General features: G+C 26.6%; 1 protein-coding gene across 2 annotated transcripts in view; it reads left to right on the top strand.

Moving 5' to 3' along the window:
• The first annotated feature begins 4,152 nt into the window (after positions 1-4,152).
• Positions 4,153-15,481, top strand: part of LOC100197441 (uncharacterized) — a 91,032-nt gene continuing 79,703 nt past the window's right edge. The window contains exon 1 of one of the 2 annotated variants that reach the window (XM_065793922.1): positions 4,153-4,764. In XM_065793922.1, the coding sequence (XP_065649994.1) occupies positions 4,737-4,764 (28 nt within the window). In that variant the 5' untranslated portion in view covers positions 4,153-4,736. Of the gene's footprint in view, positions 4,765-9,065; positions 9,234-15,481 lie in introns of those variants that run through there. The other variant, XM_065793921.1, reaches the window with a different exon arrangement.

Genomic DNA, 15,481 nt, shown 5'->3' with positions numbered 1-15,481 from the left:
AAAGAAATCGAGAGTTTGGATTAAGTTAAAAAAAGAAGAAATTTTAAAATAGGTTAAGGAAAGGTTCATAAGGTAAAATGAATGATTTATACGCAAAAAAATTAAAAAAGGAATTACAGGACTTTTAAATAAACATTACGTTACGAACACTGTAGATAAAAAAAGTTTATATGTTAAAATAATATTTCTTAAAATAAGGGCTGGCAGTGATTTGCTTATTTATATAATAATAAGTTTGTTGTATAACATAAAAAAAATTGCAAGAGGGAAGGAAGTCATTACTAAACATACAACGAGCCGTTGTTTTAATTCAGCTCATATGTTTAGTTTCAGACTTCCATTCTCTACTTGACAGAAAACATTTTTAATACAAAAATACTCACAGAAAATGTCCGTTGTATTTCTACGGACATGATAATTATATTTTAAGGTAATAATATTCCTGATGTTCCTGATTATTACCCTGATCACTGCCATTGGGTCAATTTTTTTGTTGCTGAACATGTGGTGGCATCTACTGTTCCATATTGCACTCATGATGGTTTGAGTGAGTGTCAATAGCAGCTGCGAAGTGGGGTTTTTCACTGATAAATTCGCTGTTTAAATCGAGAAAATCGAATTTATCGGAGAAAAGTTGTTTCGGGATGTCAAGGAGTTATATACATGTTTAAAATACTCCCAAATTTCAACAGAAGGAGGACAGTAGGCAAAGATATGCATGTTGTCCTCGATTTTACCACAAGTTTTGCATTTGTTATTTTTGACGATCTGATGCCTTGTGCTTTTGGCTAGCAAGGCCGCAGAAGGTAAACTGTTGTGTAAAAAACGAAAGAGGACGTTTTGAGTCGGTCCGCATGCGTGGGAGGTGAAGTTCTTTTTCCAAATTTGGGTCCACGGCATCGTTGTTTTTGTTGAACTGTTCCAAAAAAGTTCTGCTGGCACGACTGTCTTTTTGTTTTTTGCCACTTCTAAGTAAAATTTTTTTGTTGTATTTAGGGGGATGTTAAAAAGGGACCCGTTTTTGCCTAATATTTCGATTGTTGTTTTGTAGTACTGAGACGTTTTGTTGTCCCAGTGTTTTGGAAAATTGTTCTGCTTTAAAAAGTTCCAGCTTTGGTTTTGGTTCGTAAATTTTATAAGTGAACTTGCCAACCAATACTTTGAAAAGTAGTGATAATCGTGAGCTTTGTCCTCTTTTTATTATTTCTTTCAAATATGAACTAAATTTTATTTTGAAAAAAAATATTCTTTTCATGAAACGTAAAATAATCTATCTTTATTTTCTTATGATTTTACTTATGGTTTATGATTATTTTATTAACTGTTAATAAATTTTTTCTTATTTAATTTGTGAACTCTTTTTAATAACGTTTTTAAACAATAAAGAGTTTTTTTTTGTTATTTATCAGTTACCGATAACATATTCGTGATCATAATTTATTTTCATAAATTAAACGAACGTCGTTAAAACTTTACGATATTGAATTAACAATAAACAAAATATCTTATTTATAAAATATTTACATTAAAATAAATCTTGCATTTTTTAAACTATTATGACAAAAAATAACTTTTACATTTAAAAGGAATTAATGTATTTAATTCCTTAAGATAAAACTTAAAACACCTAATTTTTTTTAACTAATTTTTATCAACAATAAAAAAAATTATTAAACAAACTGTTTCTTAAACTAAAAATCTATTAGTTTACAATTGCGGTTAAATGCTTTTACTTACAACTTTATTTCTTCAGAATAAACGTTACATAAACGATATCAAAAGATAATTAAAAATATAAATATATAAGTTTTTGCGTAAAAAAGATATAAGTTTTTGCGTAACGCAAAAACGCTGAACGCGTAGGCGAATCGCCTTATCGCAAGCAAAATGCGAGCTGCGTAACGCTTCTTAACAAGGCCTGTAATCGCCTTTAAAAGAAGAGGTTGATCTACTTCTAATAACGGTCGATCAAGTTACTTTCTGATTTTTAGTTTTTCTTTGACATCTGGATGCTCCAAACAGATTTCCTCCATTCTAGCTTTTTTCAGTTCTTTAGTTTTCTTCTGATGAGCTTGATCATACTTTTTTTTGGCCAGTTCTTTACATGGATAAGCTAGTTTCTTCTTTTTCTTTTTCAAATCATTCTCTTCAGCCTCAGCAATTAATCCTCTTCTCTTTCTAGTCTTTAGTCCAGCAACTTCACAATTTAAAGCTGCAATTTCAGAATTGAGTCGATCTTGAGCCACTGTTCTTGCATTTTTTTTAATTTTTCGTGGTCAACAAACTCAAAGTTAATGCACTTTGTTGATCATCAATAACAGATCACTTATTGGTGGGCTCAACAAACTGTGACGAATTCTTGTCAAATTCAAGTAGAGTTTACGTGGGGCAGACTGTTTTGGAGTATTTGCCCAAAATGATAATTGCTTGCTCTTGAACTTCATTGTCTTTTCATTAAATAAGTTGATTAAATACATTACTCTTGATTCAAGATCCTTATGCACCAGTTTCTCTTCTTTTAATGAACTCCATATACTATGGACTTCTTTCTGGATATTAGCTTTTTTTTTATCGGGATGAGCATTTCCATACGAGACCATCAATAAGTTAAGTAATGCGGTTTCAGCCATATTTTAATATTGATTTATTAATATTGTTTACATCACAATCAGAATAATGATTTTGCTCATCGTTAGCGCAAGCTTTTTAAAAGAGTTCCTTCAACCGGCTAGGAAGAAATTAGCGTTTCGAATTTTCAATAGACTTTATGTGATTGCATTGCATTACGTTTTACAATCAACTAGAGAGCAATTAGAGTTTCGTATTTGAAATAACGACAATTTAATTTCAAAAAATGACAAATTTATGAGTTTACTTTTAATGAGTTTACTTTGAACCACATTTTGTAGTCCGCTAGGGAACGAGTAACGATTGTGAATTTAATATACAAAGAGTTAATATTTCTAGCATAATCTGATTCGCAGTCAAATGGTAATATATTAATAAAACGATAGTAATTTTATTTTACATTAGTAGTTGTTATTTATTTAATGTCTCTGGGAAGCTTATTATATTAATTTATAATATTATATTATAAATAATTTAATAAAATATAATTTCGAATTCCCCGCATTTAATATTAATTTCCCCACAAACAAAACATCTTATCTATACCATTTAGTTGATGTAAATACCGTTAAAATCTGCTCATTAAAACTAATAAAAACTAATAAAACTCACTAAAAAAAAAATTTAAATTAGCCTCAACACCCCATTGTCAATTAGTGTCAAATTTTCCAGCACTCCCCCTCCCCCCCCCTCCTCCTATATTTACTGACATCATTTATGGATGACCCCCTGGTATACTATCTTAAGAACAACTTAAGTCTTACACGGTTGCAATATTCTTGTACTATTTTATAGGATATCTTAAAGGATTCCTAAGGATTTTTGTCTTGCAAATATATACTACCTATATATACTGACATTTTATGGATGACCCCTAAAAGTTAATGCTGATTTATCTTGTTTTGCACGGAAAACATATTTTTAATCAGGTCAAATATAATTAAAATAGTTACTTTTAAATTTAATCTTTAATTACGAAGATTTAGGAATAAGAAAACTATACAAAAAGGTTGCTGAGTCATTTTTAAAAAAAAGTGAATCATCTGGTTTGTCCACTCCTCAAATAAAGCATCTGTTAACTAGTTTTTAAGTAGAAAAAGGGAGTACAAAAATTATAAAAATTAAATTAGCACTGCGCCTCCATACACAAACATGATAATTGCCTTATTGTACTTTCACACATAAAACTATTTAAATCTATGAAAATCACTCGAAAGTTGAACATTTTTTTAAACTTCTGTTTATTCGTTGTACCAACAAGTTACAATTATCAAATAATTTACAACTTTCAGCGATTCGAAATAAGCCATTTGTAAACTATATTATGGTATCTTATATATTATTTTATATTATTTATTTGTATTTGTACGGTAAATTTTATTATGTTAAGCTTATACTTCAACACTTGCAGTTAAAATACGAATTTACTCAAACGTTTTATTAGTTAATAATCCGTCGACTAGACTTTTAACTACCTGATTGACGTATAAACAAACAAAAAATATCTGTCATGCAAAACAGACATTTTTTTATTGTTTTATTGCGCTGATAGTTTTGACAACCTCTTGAACGATAAAAATATTTTCTTGCAAAGATTTGTCGCTAAATGAAATGAAATTGTATTGAAGTGAAAAAAAAATTATAGTTTTTATTTAAAGTGCGTTAGTTTACATGATATTATTTTAACTAGAATTAACAGGCAAACAGATTTTTATTTGGTGAATGAAAGGTTTATTGCTTGTAGAACAAATTAAGTTTTATTATATTATGTTATTGACAAATGTAAGTAACACGTTGTCTAATTGCTGAACGTAAACGTTGTAACGACGCAAAAGATAAAGTCCATATAAAACGACTTAATAATATGAAAGAATTTCTCCTTTAAACATAGATGAAACGGAAATTATTTCAATATCATCAAGTAATGACAATTCAATAGGTTAAATTATACGCCATGGTAGTAAAAAAAACTTTATTTTAAACGAGGATTAAACTTTTTTTGTAATTAACATATGTTTTTATATTAGAAGAAATAAATGTTGGTAACTTTCTGATTTATTATCAAATAAAAACTAACAAAAAATAAAAATAGAAAAAACAAAAAGTGTATGGAATCCAAACGTGGCAGGATGAAAGGTAATTTTCTTGTTTATAAGCAATATTTGTATGTGTAATATAAAAAAAACTATGATAAAAATGCAGAAATATAGATTATAATATTTATATAAAAATATATTGTTAATCAATGACAATAAATATTTATAAGGTTTTTTTGAATATGAATTATCTTAATTATTTGTATGCGAAGTTGATGGCAATAGGTTGGAACTTTTGCGCTTTTGAAAGACTTCAAAAACACAATTTTGGGGTTTTTATATTTTAATAGTCAAAATAAAGAGATAAAAAAGATAAAAACTTTATTGACATCTAGAAGTATCGTTTTCATCAACATGGCTAAATACCTTAACTTTAAATACATCCAATGCCATTATAATGCGATACAGCTTATTACAATATATGTTATATTGACTAAAGATAAAGTATTAAAAATGTTTTAGGTTTTTGGTGTATGAAACCTTTAGATATTGTGCAAACTCCGAGCTTAAACATGTTCATAATTATGTCAAATCAGAATGTTTTGCAAAATTTGCAGTGATTGGAGTTAGGAAAAATTGCGCTGATTGAAGAAAAAGTAGCCCACACCACAAATGGGCAATAAGTTGCTAAAATATTTTTTTTTAGTGTATTATACTAAGTTCATCATTACCTTATAATATTAAATTCATCAACAAACTTATATAAATTTCTTTTAACAATCTTTGGATGTTAAAAAGTCATGATTATTTAACTTATAACCCCCTCATTTTGAAACGGGGAGAACTTTTTTATTGACATAACTTTTGAACGTTAAAAGAATATTAAATAAAACTTTAAACCTGTCGATAAATTTGAGTTTAGGATTTATATTTAGGATTTATAAGACCTTATCTTACATCGATAGAACTAAAAATGTATATTTCATTAACTAACTGCTCTCACATTTGGGGTAGGAGGGCTAACTTTTCAAGTACTGCGATTTTTTAAAACGTTTTTTTTTGACACATATATATATATATATATATATATATATATATATATATATATATATATATATATATATATATATATATATATATATATATATATATATATATATATATATATATATATATATATATATATATATATATATATATATATATATATATATATATATATATACTTATATTTGGAGTTTTCAAAATGTTTGAAAGTATTACATCTATCTTTTTTTTAAAAAGTCGAAGAATTTGTGCAATTCAAAATTTAGTAGCATGATTCGAAACTAAGCAGTTCATCACGAAGTTTTCGCTTCTTGAACTTTATTTTTGAATAAATGATTTAGATAAAATGATTACTATTGATTATTATAATTAATTGATTAAAAAATTGATTATTAATAAAACTAAAAAAAAAGGTTAATACTTTAAGCTATCATAGCCGCTAAAAAATGCTTGGTTTGGGTTGCCTTCATCTCAGGCGTATAAAAGATGACTTGCTTAGATGATTTACCTATATATTATAAGACTATGCATAAATTGCTTTGTAGAAATAAAAGTTTTTTTTTAAATCAATAATAATTATTATACGCGTGATCATTATAATAAACAATAATAATTAACAATAATAATAATACGCGTGGTCATTCTTATAGTTACACAAGCAACGATATCGATTCAATATTTGCAAATATTGTTTTTCTCAACAAGTTATTAATCATTAAAACAGTCTGTCATAAGAAGCTGTAAATGCTGGTTGTATTTGTATGTTTTAGTATTTGTATGTTTAAGAATACAATCAAATCCTTGATTTTCGATAAACACTTTAAAATACAAATAGATGGTATAAAAGTCAAGGAAAATATGTGTTACTTAAATACTGTTCTTTAAATTTTTTTTATTTTTTCATGAAACTTTTAAAAAAAGAGAGAACATAAGATTTATTAGAACAAGAATGCATGTTCTAAAAGACACATAAGTCAAAATAGTAGTACACTATCTGTGCACCCCTAAAATAGTAGGACACTAACAGTGCACCCCTTAAATAGTTGGACACTAACAGTGCACCCCTAAATAATAGTGTCCTAAATAAGTAATAAAACAATGTACATAAGAAATAAATTTTATAATTTAAACAGATAGCTTCTTTCGTCTAGACATACATTTCTAAAAATTATATAAAAATTAAAAATACAATTCAAAGATTTAAAAAAAAAGAAATCAAAACGTCTAATTGTTATTTTTCTTATTTTTTCAGCAGGTTTAGAATCTGCATAAAAGAATTTTAATACGCACCCTTATTCAAGAAATCGGAAATAAGAAATTTCCAAAATTTATTCCTTGAAAAATCTAATGTTACACCCATTCGATATACATCACATCTTAACATTAAACTCTTTGGAATCTTTTTATCAGCTATTTAATAAATCGATAATAGACCGGATGAATATAAAAAAGCAATTGCTCACAATCAATTGCTCTGAATAAAAGTTAAAAGTTAAAAAGCAAATGCTCACGACAAAAGCAGTTGCTCAAAAGTACATAAATAAGGTTTTGCTTCTGTTTATAAGCAATTTCCTCCGCTATGGAATAAATGCCGCTACCAAAAGAAATCGCTTGTTTTACTTGCATATTTTAAAGTAATTGCTTTTAGTGTAAACCAGACTGATTATAATAGCCAAAATAAAAAAAGGTAGCAAATGTAAAGATGAAATATTTGATAATATTTTATTTGAAATTTTTCAAAAAAGTTAAATTATCAAAATAAAGAAGAAAGCATTTTTAATATGAGATATTAAAATAAAGAAGGCATTTTAAAAAACACAAGAATATGTATATATATATATATATATATATATATATATATATATATATATATATATATATATATATATATATATATATATATATATATATATATATATATATATATATATATATATATATATATAGACATATATATATATATATATATATATATATATATATATATATATATATATATATATATATATATATATATATATATATATATATAATAAAATGATGTCCAATTATCAAAAAAAAAAATTGAAAAGTAAGAAGCAATTGATTCCTATTTTACAAGTCTTAATTTTTTTTCGTAAACACTGGTACAAACAAAATGGGTACCTCAGTATTGTTAAAATACAGTATGAAACAAAATGGTTCTTAGTTTTTTGCTCTGTAAAAACGATTCGAAACAGCAGTTGTTATTTTGAACCAAACCAAACTTCCGAATGGGTACGAGCAAACGCAGGAAGCCTTCTGTTCAAAACTCTCTATTCTACTGCGATAATAAGTTTTATCCAATTTTTACAACCGCGTAATGTAAGTAACAATTCTATTCTGATTTTTGTTTTTTTTAGAGAGTTAGTTATTAGTTAGAGCATACTTTAGATAATATAACTTTTTGACATCTATTTTTACTTTCAGTTTGCTACCAAATCGCAACTTTAAATATACGTAAATATTTAATCCCATGGTTTTCTTAAGGAATACAGTAAATATCGTAACATTGCTATCTATTTAATTATATGCGAACGAAACGCAAGTTTTTACAGAAAATTGTTAGTTTTCAAATTAATCTATTGGTAATCTAAGGTTATTTCAATATAATATTTGTGTCTCAGCACTTGTCTAACATTTTCAGCACTACGCTAGCTACCATAATTAAGTTAGTGTCGTAAAGAGCGACACAGTAACGGGAACAACGGACAAAACAACAATGTTTACTAAATTACTTGGTAATACCACGGTAGGGTAACAATTGTTAGAAACGATAGTTAAGAAGCACGAAATAAAACAAGTATTATGAAGTTATTTCTGCATGGTTTGAACAAAGATTAGTTATGTGTTGCTATATAATTGAACCATGGACAGTTTTAATTTATGAATTAATAAAAAATGGGTAAAATACAAAATTTTAATATGAGTTGATTTACTGGTTTGTCACTTTAAAACAAGACATATGTTTTACCTTTGTTTTCGTTTAGAAAATGTTAAAATTTTACTAATTGAATAAACAGTCAAGGAAATACTCTATTTTTGTTCATAAATTTTTTACCAATAACGAGGTTCTTTAATTTAGGTTGAAGTTTAATATTTCTTATTATTTAGTACAATAATACAATAATCAGAAGAAATAAAAGAGTAACAATCAAAAGTTATAAAAAGGTGCAAAAAAAACTATTTTGTAAACGCACTGATAAATCTTTTTGCAAACCAATTTTGCAGCTGTCTTAAGACTAAAAATCAAAGTGCGATAATTACTTTAAACCTAAAGTAAACTTGCAAAAAATAACGAAAAACAGAAAAACAAATATATTAAATTAAAAAATTAAGTTAAAAAGCTAAATATTAGTACAGCGCTTTATTTTTTAATTTTTGAAGAAGTTTACGCTTTGAGGGTTTACAAGATGTCATCAGTTATCTTAAAATAATGATTTTAAATACTAATTTTATAAATGTTTTTTAACAATGTTAGAGCATTAGTTGAGCTATTTAGCGGTAATTTTGAATTCTTTTTTTGTAAATTATCAATTTTTTGATCACTAAAAATTTTTTTTTGGATAGTAGGAATAAATACATTTTCAGATCTTTTATAAGAAACTTTTGATTAAAGAAATGTGTAGATGTTCGTAAGTCGTTGTATTCTAAAATTGTAATTGCATAGTTTAAGCAGGATAAAAACAAAAATAAACTGAAAAAATTATTAACGGACTCTTCATACTCATGTCAATAAACTTAGAGGAACAAAAAATGAGATGCAAGTAATTTTATTTTTAAAAAATATAATTTTGTTGCAGATTTTGAATAAGTTAACAAAGTATTTTTAAATTTATCTTAAAGTTAAACACTTACTAACCCCGTTGAAACCTTATTTACCCTTGTTTATCGAGCTCCAAACTTCAACACCTTCCCCTATAAATGATTATATATATATATATATATATATATATATATATATATATATATATATATATATATATATATATATATATATATATATATATATATATATATATATATATATGTATATATATATATATGTATATATATATGTATATATATATATATGTATATATATATGTATATATATATATATGTATATATATATATGTATATATATATGTATATATATATGTATATATATATGTATATATATATATATGTGTATATATATATATATATATATGTATATATATATATATGTATATGTATATATATATATATATATATATATATATATATATATATATATATATATATATATATATATATATATATATTCAAAGCTTGTTGATGGCTAAATATCCAAGCTTTTCTGTTTTCGATATATTTAGTTATATTTAGTTTTTCGATATATTTCAACATATTTAGTTGCTAATATAATATATCGTTATAATATACCGATATATTTATATCGATATATATACGGGTTTGTATATGCATATGTATATACATATCGCTATAGCTATAGATGGCTGAAGTCAAAGTTTAGGTAAAGAATTATTGTTACGTAATTGCTAGCGACAAAACTACAATATGTAGTTATCTATATATTGTACAAACATAATACGTTGGTACGATATATTTATAAGTGGTTTTAAAGCAATATTTTGATTGTTACAGACCGTAGCTTTGTAGCTTGCTAAAACATAACTATTAATTTATAAGCTGTAAAAACAGCTTGCAATTTGCACCATATTTTTTTAAAACATAATATTATTACTATTAATATAATTATATTGTTGCTAACTTAACATTACCTTTTCAATAGGACTTTCAGATTCTTGTGCGGTGTTGGGGGTACGCATAGCCCATACCTCTTGGATCCGTCACTGCTAGCTAGTCGCTAGATGATGTTCCTTCGGAAATTAGCTAACAACTACCTAGCCAGTTTCCAGTGGAAAAAAATAAATATAGTTACATGTTTTAAACTAATATAGCGACTATATATCTATATATCTATCTATCTATATATCTATCTATATATCTATCTATCTATATATCTATCTATCTATATATCTATAGTCGATTAAAGACAAATTGTCAAAGTTTCATTTTGCCGACTAGTCGTCAAATTGAGGAATTAGATATAATAGTTAACTGATATAATTTAAGTTGAGGAAAAAAAGTTGTTGATGGCTTGTTTTGAAAAATTTACAAAATGCAGAATTTAATTGGAACAAAGGTTTATATACAGTAAAATAATTTTAGCGGACTGCCAGAAACAATAACCTGTAGTGAAGTGAAATCATCTGTTTAGAGGAGTTAGTAAGGAAAGGCTTTTAGTCTTTCTGGTGAATCATGATGATGATGAGATTTTATGATGACGTTATTTTGTTTTTTTTACTAGTGCCAGTCCTCTTAAACTCCATTACAAAAATCTTTTAAAGTCAATTAAATTAGTTTTTTTGTTTTATAACTGTAATTTGTTTTAGAATAAACTTATATAGTTAAAACAATATGGGTTTATTCAAATTATCTATTTTTTTAATTGTTTAATTGGATCAAATACTATACGTTTTTCACAAATCTTTATTGGTTTTAAAAACGTTAAAAAGTTTAATAAAGTCAGGCAGCTCAGTTTTGATAGAAATTCTTTTTAAACCAAAAATTCTATTTGCTTGGACACTAGCAATAATTATATATAAATTTACTCTAACTATTTGCTATTAAAGGTCCCCGCGGAGACCTTTAGAATTTTACTAAAAGAATAAAAGACAAATAAATTGTTTTTAATTAAATTTTGGTGCCTATTTAATTTAGAATACTTCAATATTAAAAGTATTTAAATCTATTTTCTACGAATTCTCAAACCAGAAGTTGACTTCTCGCAAGAGTTTAGAGTATTTATAGACATAATGTATTATTTACTACTCAAAGCACGAGTTCAACAAACAAGCACGTTTTCTAAAAAAAATCGTATATAGAATTACTGCAATACAACAGCATCATGCTTTATTGATAATTTTGTTCGAAAAATTAAAAGAAACGAATAAAAATATTTGCTCTTAACAAACTTGTGGTCAAAGGTTTATTTCGCAAAGATTGTTTGTCAACTTTGAGTCAATTTAGCCAGTCAACCAATACAGCGTGTATATTTATATTTTTTATTTTTAAAAAATTGTAACTTATTTACTGAAAATAGTTCATAAAAAAAAAGATGTTTATAACAAAGTACCTTTTATTTTATTGACAAGATGTCGAAGCCGACAAAACGAGAGAGAGATATAGGAAGAAAATACAAAAGTGGCAGTTAAAAAAGTAAATTAACTAAAAATAGAAAAGCTTATATTAAAAAACTTGAAGGTGTTTCCAATAAATACTTAAAAATAGGCTATGCTGACAAAGCACCAGGTGATAAAAACGAAAAAGGTTCAGAAGAAATTAATTGAAAAGATCCAGAAGAAAATGATAATAAAGATACATAAGAAAATAATAAAAAAGATAAAAAAAAAAATAATGAAAACAAAAATTGCAACAAAGATGAAAACGATGAAAATAAAATTAATGAAAAGATGTAGAAAAAACATTACAATAGAAACAACTTAACCCAATACGACTGAGAGTAAAGAAAAATATTATAATGAAGAAACGAATATAACAGATGATCCTGCTATTTGGTCCCAGATAGTTAGTCAACAAATAAGAGACTATTTAATTAAGAAAAGACCACCAAAAAGTTGTTTATATGATTTTGTCAAGATGATTGAAGACATTTCTCAAAAGTGCATTTGAAAAGAAAGCTTTCAATTGAAGAAATAATAATCTAAATAGGTGCATTTGCTACTTTTGGATTTAATACCTGGTCAAATATACACAGAAGATTACCACTACATGAAAATTCAAAAGATTAACTGATGGCTATTTTAAAATGTACAAATCTTCAAAAAAACTAAACGTATTGTCTGCTAAACAAACAATTTTTAAAGTGTAGCAAAAGCTGCTTGAAGAAGTAAAATTTCGTTGGTATAATATTTATGAAAGACTATTTTCTGTGGTTCAGTTTTTAGCTGAACGCAATATAGCATTTTAAGGATCTGTTGAAAAACTTTTCAAAGTTAGACAAAAAACGGAAATTTTATAAGTATTATTGGATTATTTAAAAAATTTGATCTAATAATGCAGGACCATCTACAGCGAATTGCCAGTAAAACAACTAATAAACATTTTCTATATAAAACAATCAAAAATGAAATTATAAATGCGATAGGCAGTAAAATTCAAAATAAAGTTATGGAGCAAGTAAAAAATGGAAAGTATTTTGCTGTGATTCTTGACTGTACTCGAGACATCAGTCATAAAGAACAATCCCCAGATGTTTCAGATGATGCATTACCAGGTTCTAGTGCCAGTGTATATGAACAGTTATTAAATTTATACATTTAAAGAGCTGTGCAAGAGAAAACCTATTTTCTGTGTTGAAGCAAGAAATTAAATCTTTAGGACTGAACATTAATGACATCCGAGGGCAATACTATGACAATGGTTCTAACATAAAGGAAAAGATTTCAGGGGTGCAGGCTAGACTGCTATAAGAAAATTTAAGAGCTTGTTTAGACCTTGCATATGCCATAACTATATTTTTGGAAAAATCAAATTACAACTTTTGTCTATATTTCCTATTGGGAGATATAATAATTCCAGTGAGCTTTGCTTCTAGAGAGATATCATTTCTAGATTAAAACTTTTAAAAAATTTATCTGCGATCAACAAAAACTCAGGATTAAACAGTTTGACGATCATGTTGATTGAAAGTAAAGAAGCAAGACAGTTGGATTTGCAAACTCCTTTACAAGATTTTGCTGAGAAAAAACTTGGAAACATGTAGAACATCACTATTGTCTATGTAGATTTATGTTTAATAAAATTCAGTTACATTTATTCTTTAACTTATAAACGATTTTCTTTTTTTTTTATTTAATAGAATATAGGGACATTATTGAGTATAGAGTATAATATACTCAATAATGTCACTATATGCTATTAAATATATATCATATATTTAATAATAAACACGATTTTACCCTCGTACATTAGTATTCTTCGCCCCCTCACTTTAATTAAGTTTTCATTTAAGGACCCCGCAAACTATAACCCCGAGCAGGGGCCGATGCGAGGAGCCCTGCGCCTGCTCGGGGTTATAGTTTGCAGGGCCACTAAAACCTTATTTAAGATGCTCTGTTCATGACAGTAATTATGGATACTTCTGATCATATCCATGTAAATTAATTATGATTTGCAATTTAAAATTTACATTAATAAAAAAGGTGAAAATATATAAAATGATTTTTAACAGGAAAGTAATAGAAGAATAAATAAGTTGATTATTTAATCACGCATTCAAGATAATTTTGACATCGGGTAATATGTATAACAACAGTTTTTTACTTATTTAAATGCATTTAAAACAATATTTTATACTTTTACAAAAATCCGACTTTTTTATCGGATTTTTGTAAAAGTATAAAATATTGTTTTAAAAATATTTAAAAAATATTTTATATTTTTTACTTTGTTGTACCTTCAATCTTTTTGAATTAGAAATTTCAAAATTTCAGGATTATTGTTTTGAAACTGTCAGATATTTTGTTAAATGTTACTCCTGCAACTACATGTCTCAAAGTCTGCATAAAATATTAATGAAAAGATACCTCATAACTGAAAAAATGACATTGTCTATTGGTCTTATGTCAGAAGAAGCTCAAGGGGCTAGTAATAAAGATTTTAAGAGTTATCGCTAAAATCATGCAAGAAAAATAAGTCAATCAAACTGCAAAAAAAGATGTAATCAAATGACTGTTGTGCACTTCTGATCCATTGAATGTAGGCTTTGTTTTAAAGCGTTACGCTGCCGGCAATTTACATATGCGTATTTTACGTACGGCTAAAGCGATTTCTATGAGCAACTTTTTATCATTATTTTTTTTTTTTTAACTTTCAAGTTTGTTATTAAGCAGTAAAATAAAAGAAGCAATTTATTTTATAAAAAAACTTAACATTTGAATGATGATTATATGAAAAGGTTTGTTATAAAAGTTTGAATGGCAAGGAATCGTCCATAAAGTACGTACGCTCGGATGAGGGAGAGGGGGTCTGTAAATGGGGTATATGAGATGGGAATCAGGGGTTGATTATAAAAGTAAGGAGACACTTTAAAAAAATATTGTAAAATGTTGGGTAAGTAGGTTAAAATCGTAGGTACTTTTAAGGAAGTAGAGGGTACTCAAAAAAGCGTATAGAAAAATGTGGGGGAGGGGAGGGGGAGGATCGAAATAAAAGCGTAAGTACTTTATGGACAACCCCCTACTATGTTACACTGAAACATTAACTTAATGTTTTAATCTTAATTTTTTTCATTCTAACTTTTTGTTTTATTGATGGTTTTTTTTTTTCTTTTTAATTCTATGTTTCGTTTTTTTTCTTTTTAATTTTATGTTTCGTACAACACTGAGAAACTCTCTGGAAAAATAGTTATTACAGCAAGGCCAGCAATAGAGCAAAGTTAGGTGTAGGTTTTGGAAAGTCACAGTTCCTGAATTATGCTGGGAAACTTGCCACAAAGCATAAGTTCAACTTTAAGAAAGGACTTCCAAGCAACCAGTGGTGGACTAGGATTAAACGTCGGCATGGGCATAAATTTACTCTGCGACAACCTAAGGGTACAGCTTCAGTTCGATATCAGTGCATGGATAAAGATAAGGTACTAAAGTACTTTAGTGCTTTTAATGACGTCATAGTGAAGAATG

The sequence above is a fragment of the Hydra vulgaris genome, chromosome 03 (assembly GCF_038396675.1).
Source record: "Hydra vulgaris chromosome 03, alternate assembly HydraT2T_AEP".
Classification (NCBI taxonomy): domain Eukaryota; kingdom Metazoa; phylum Cnidaria; class Hydrozoa; order Anthoathecata; family Hydridae; genus Hydra; species Hydra vulgaris.
This window is presented reverse-complemented; position numbering and strand designations above follow the sequence as displayed.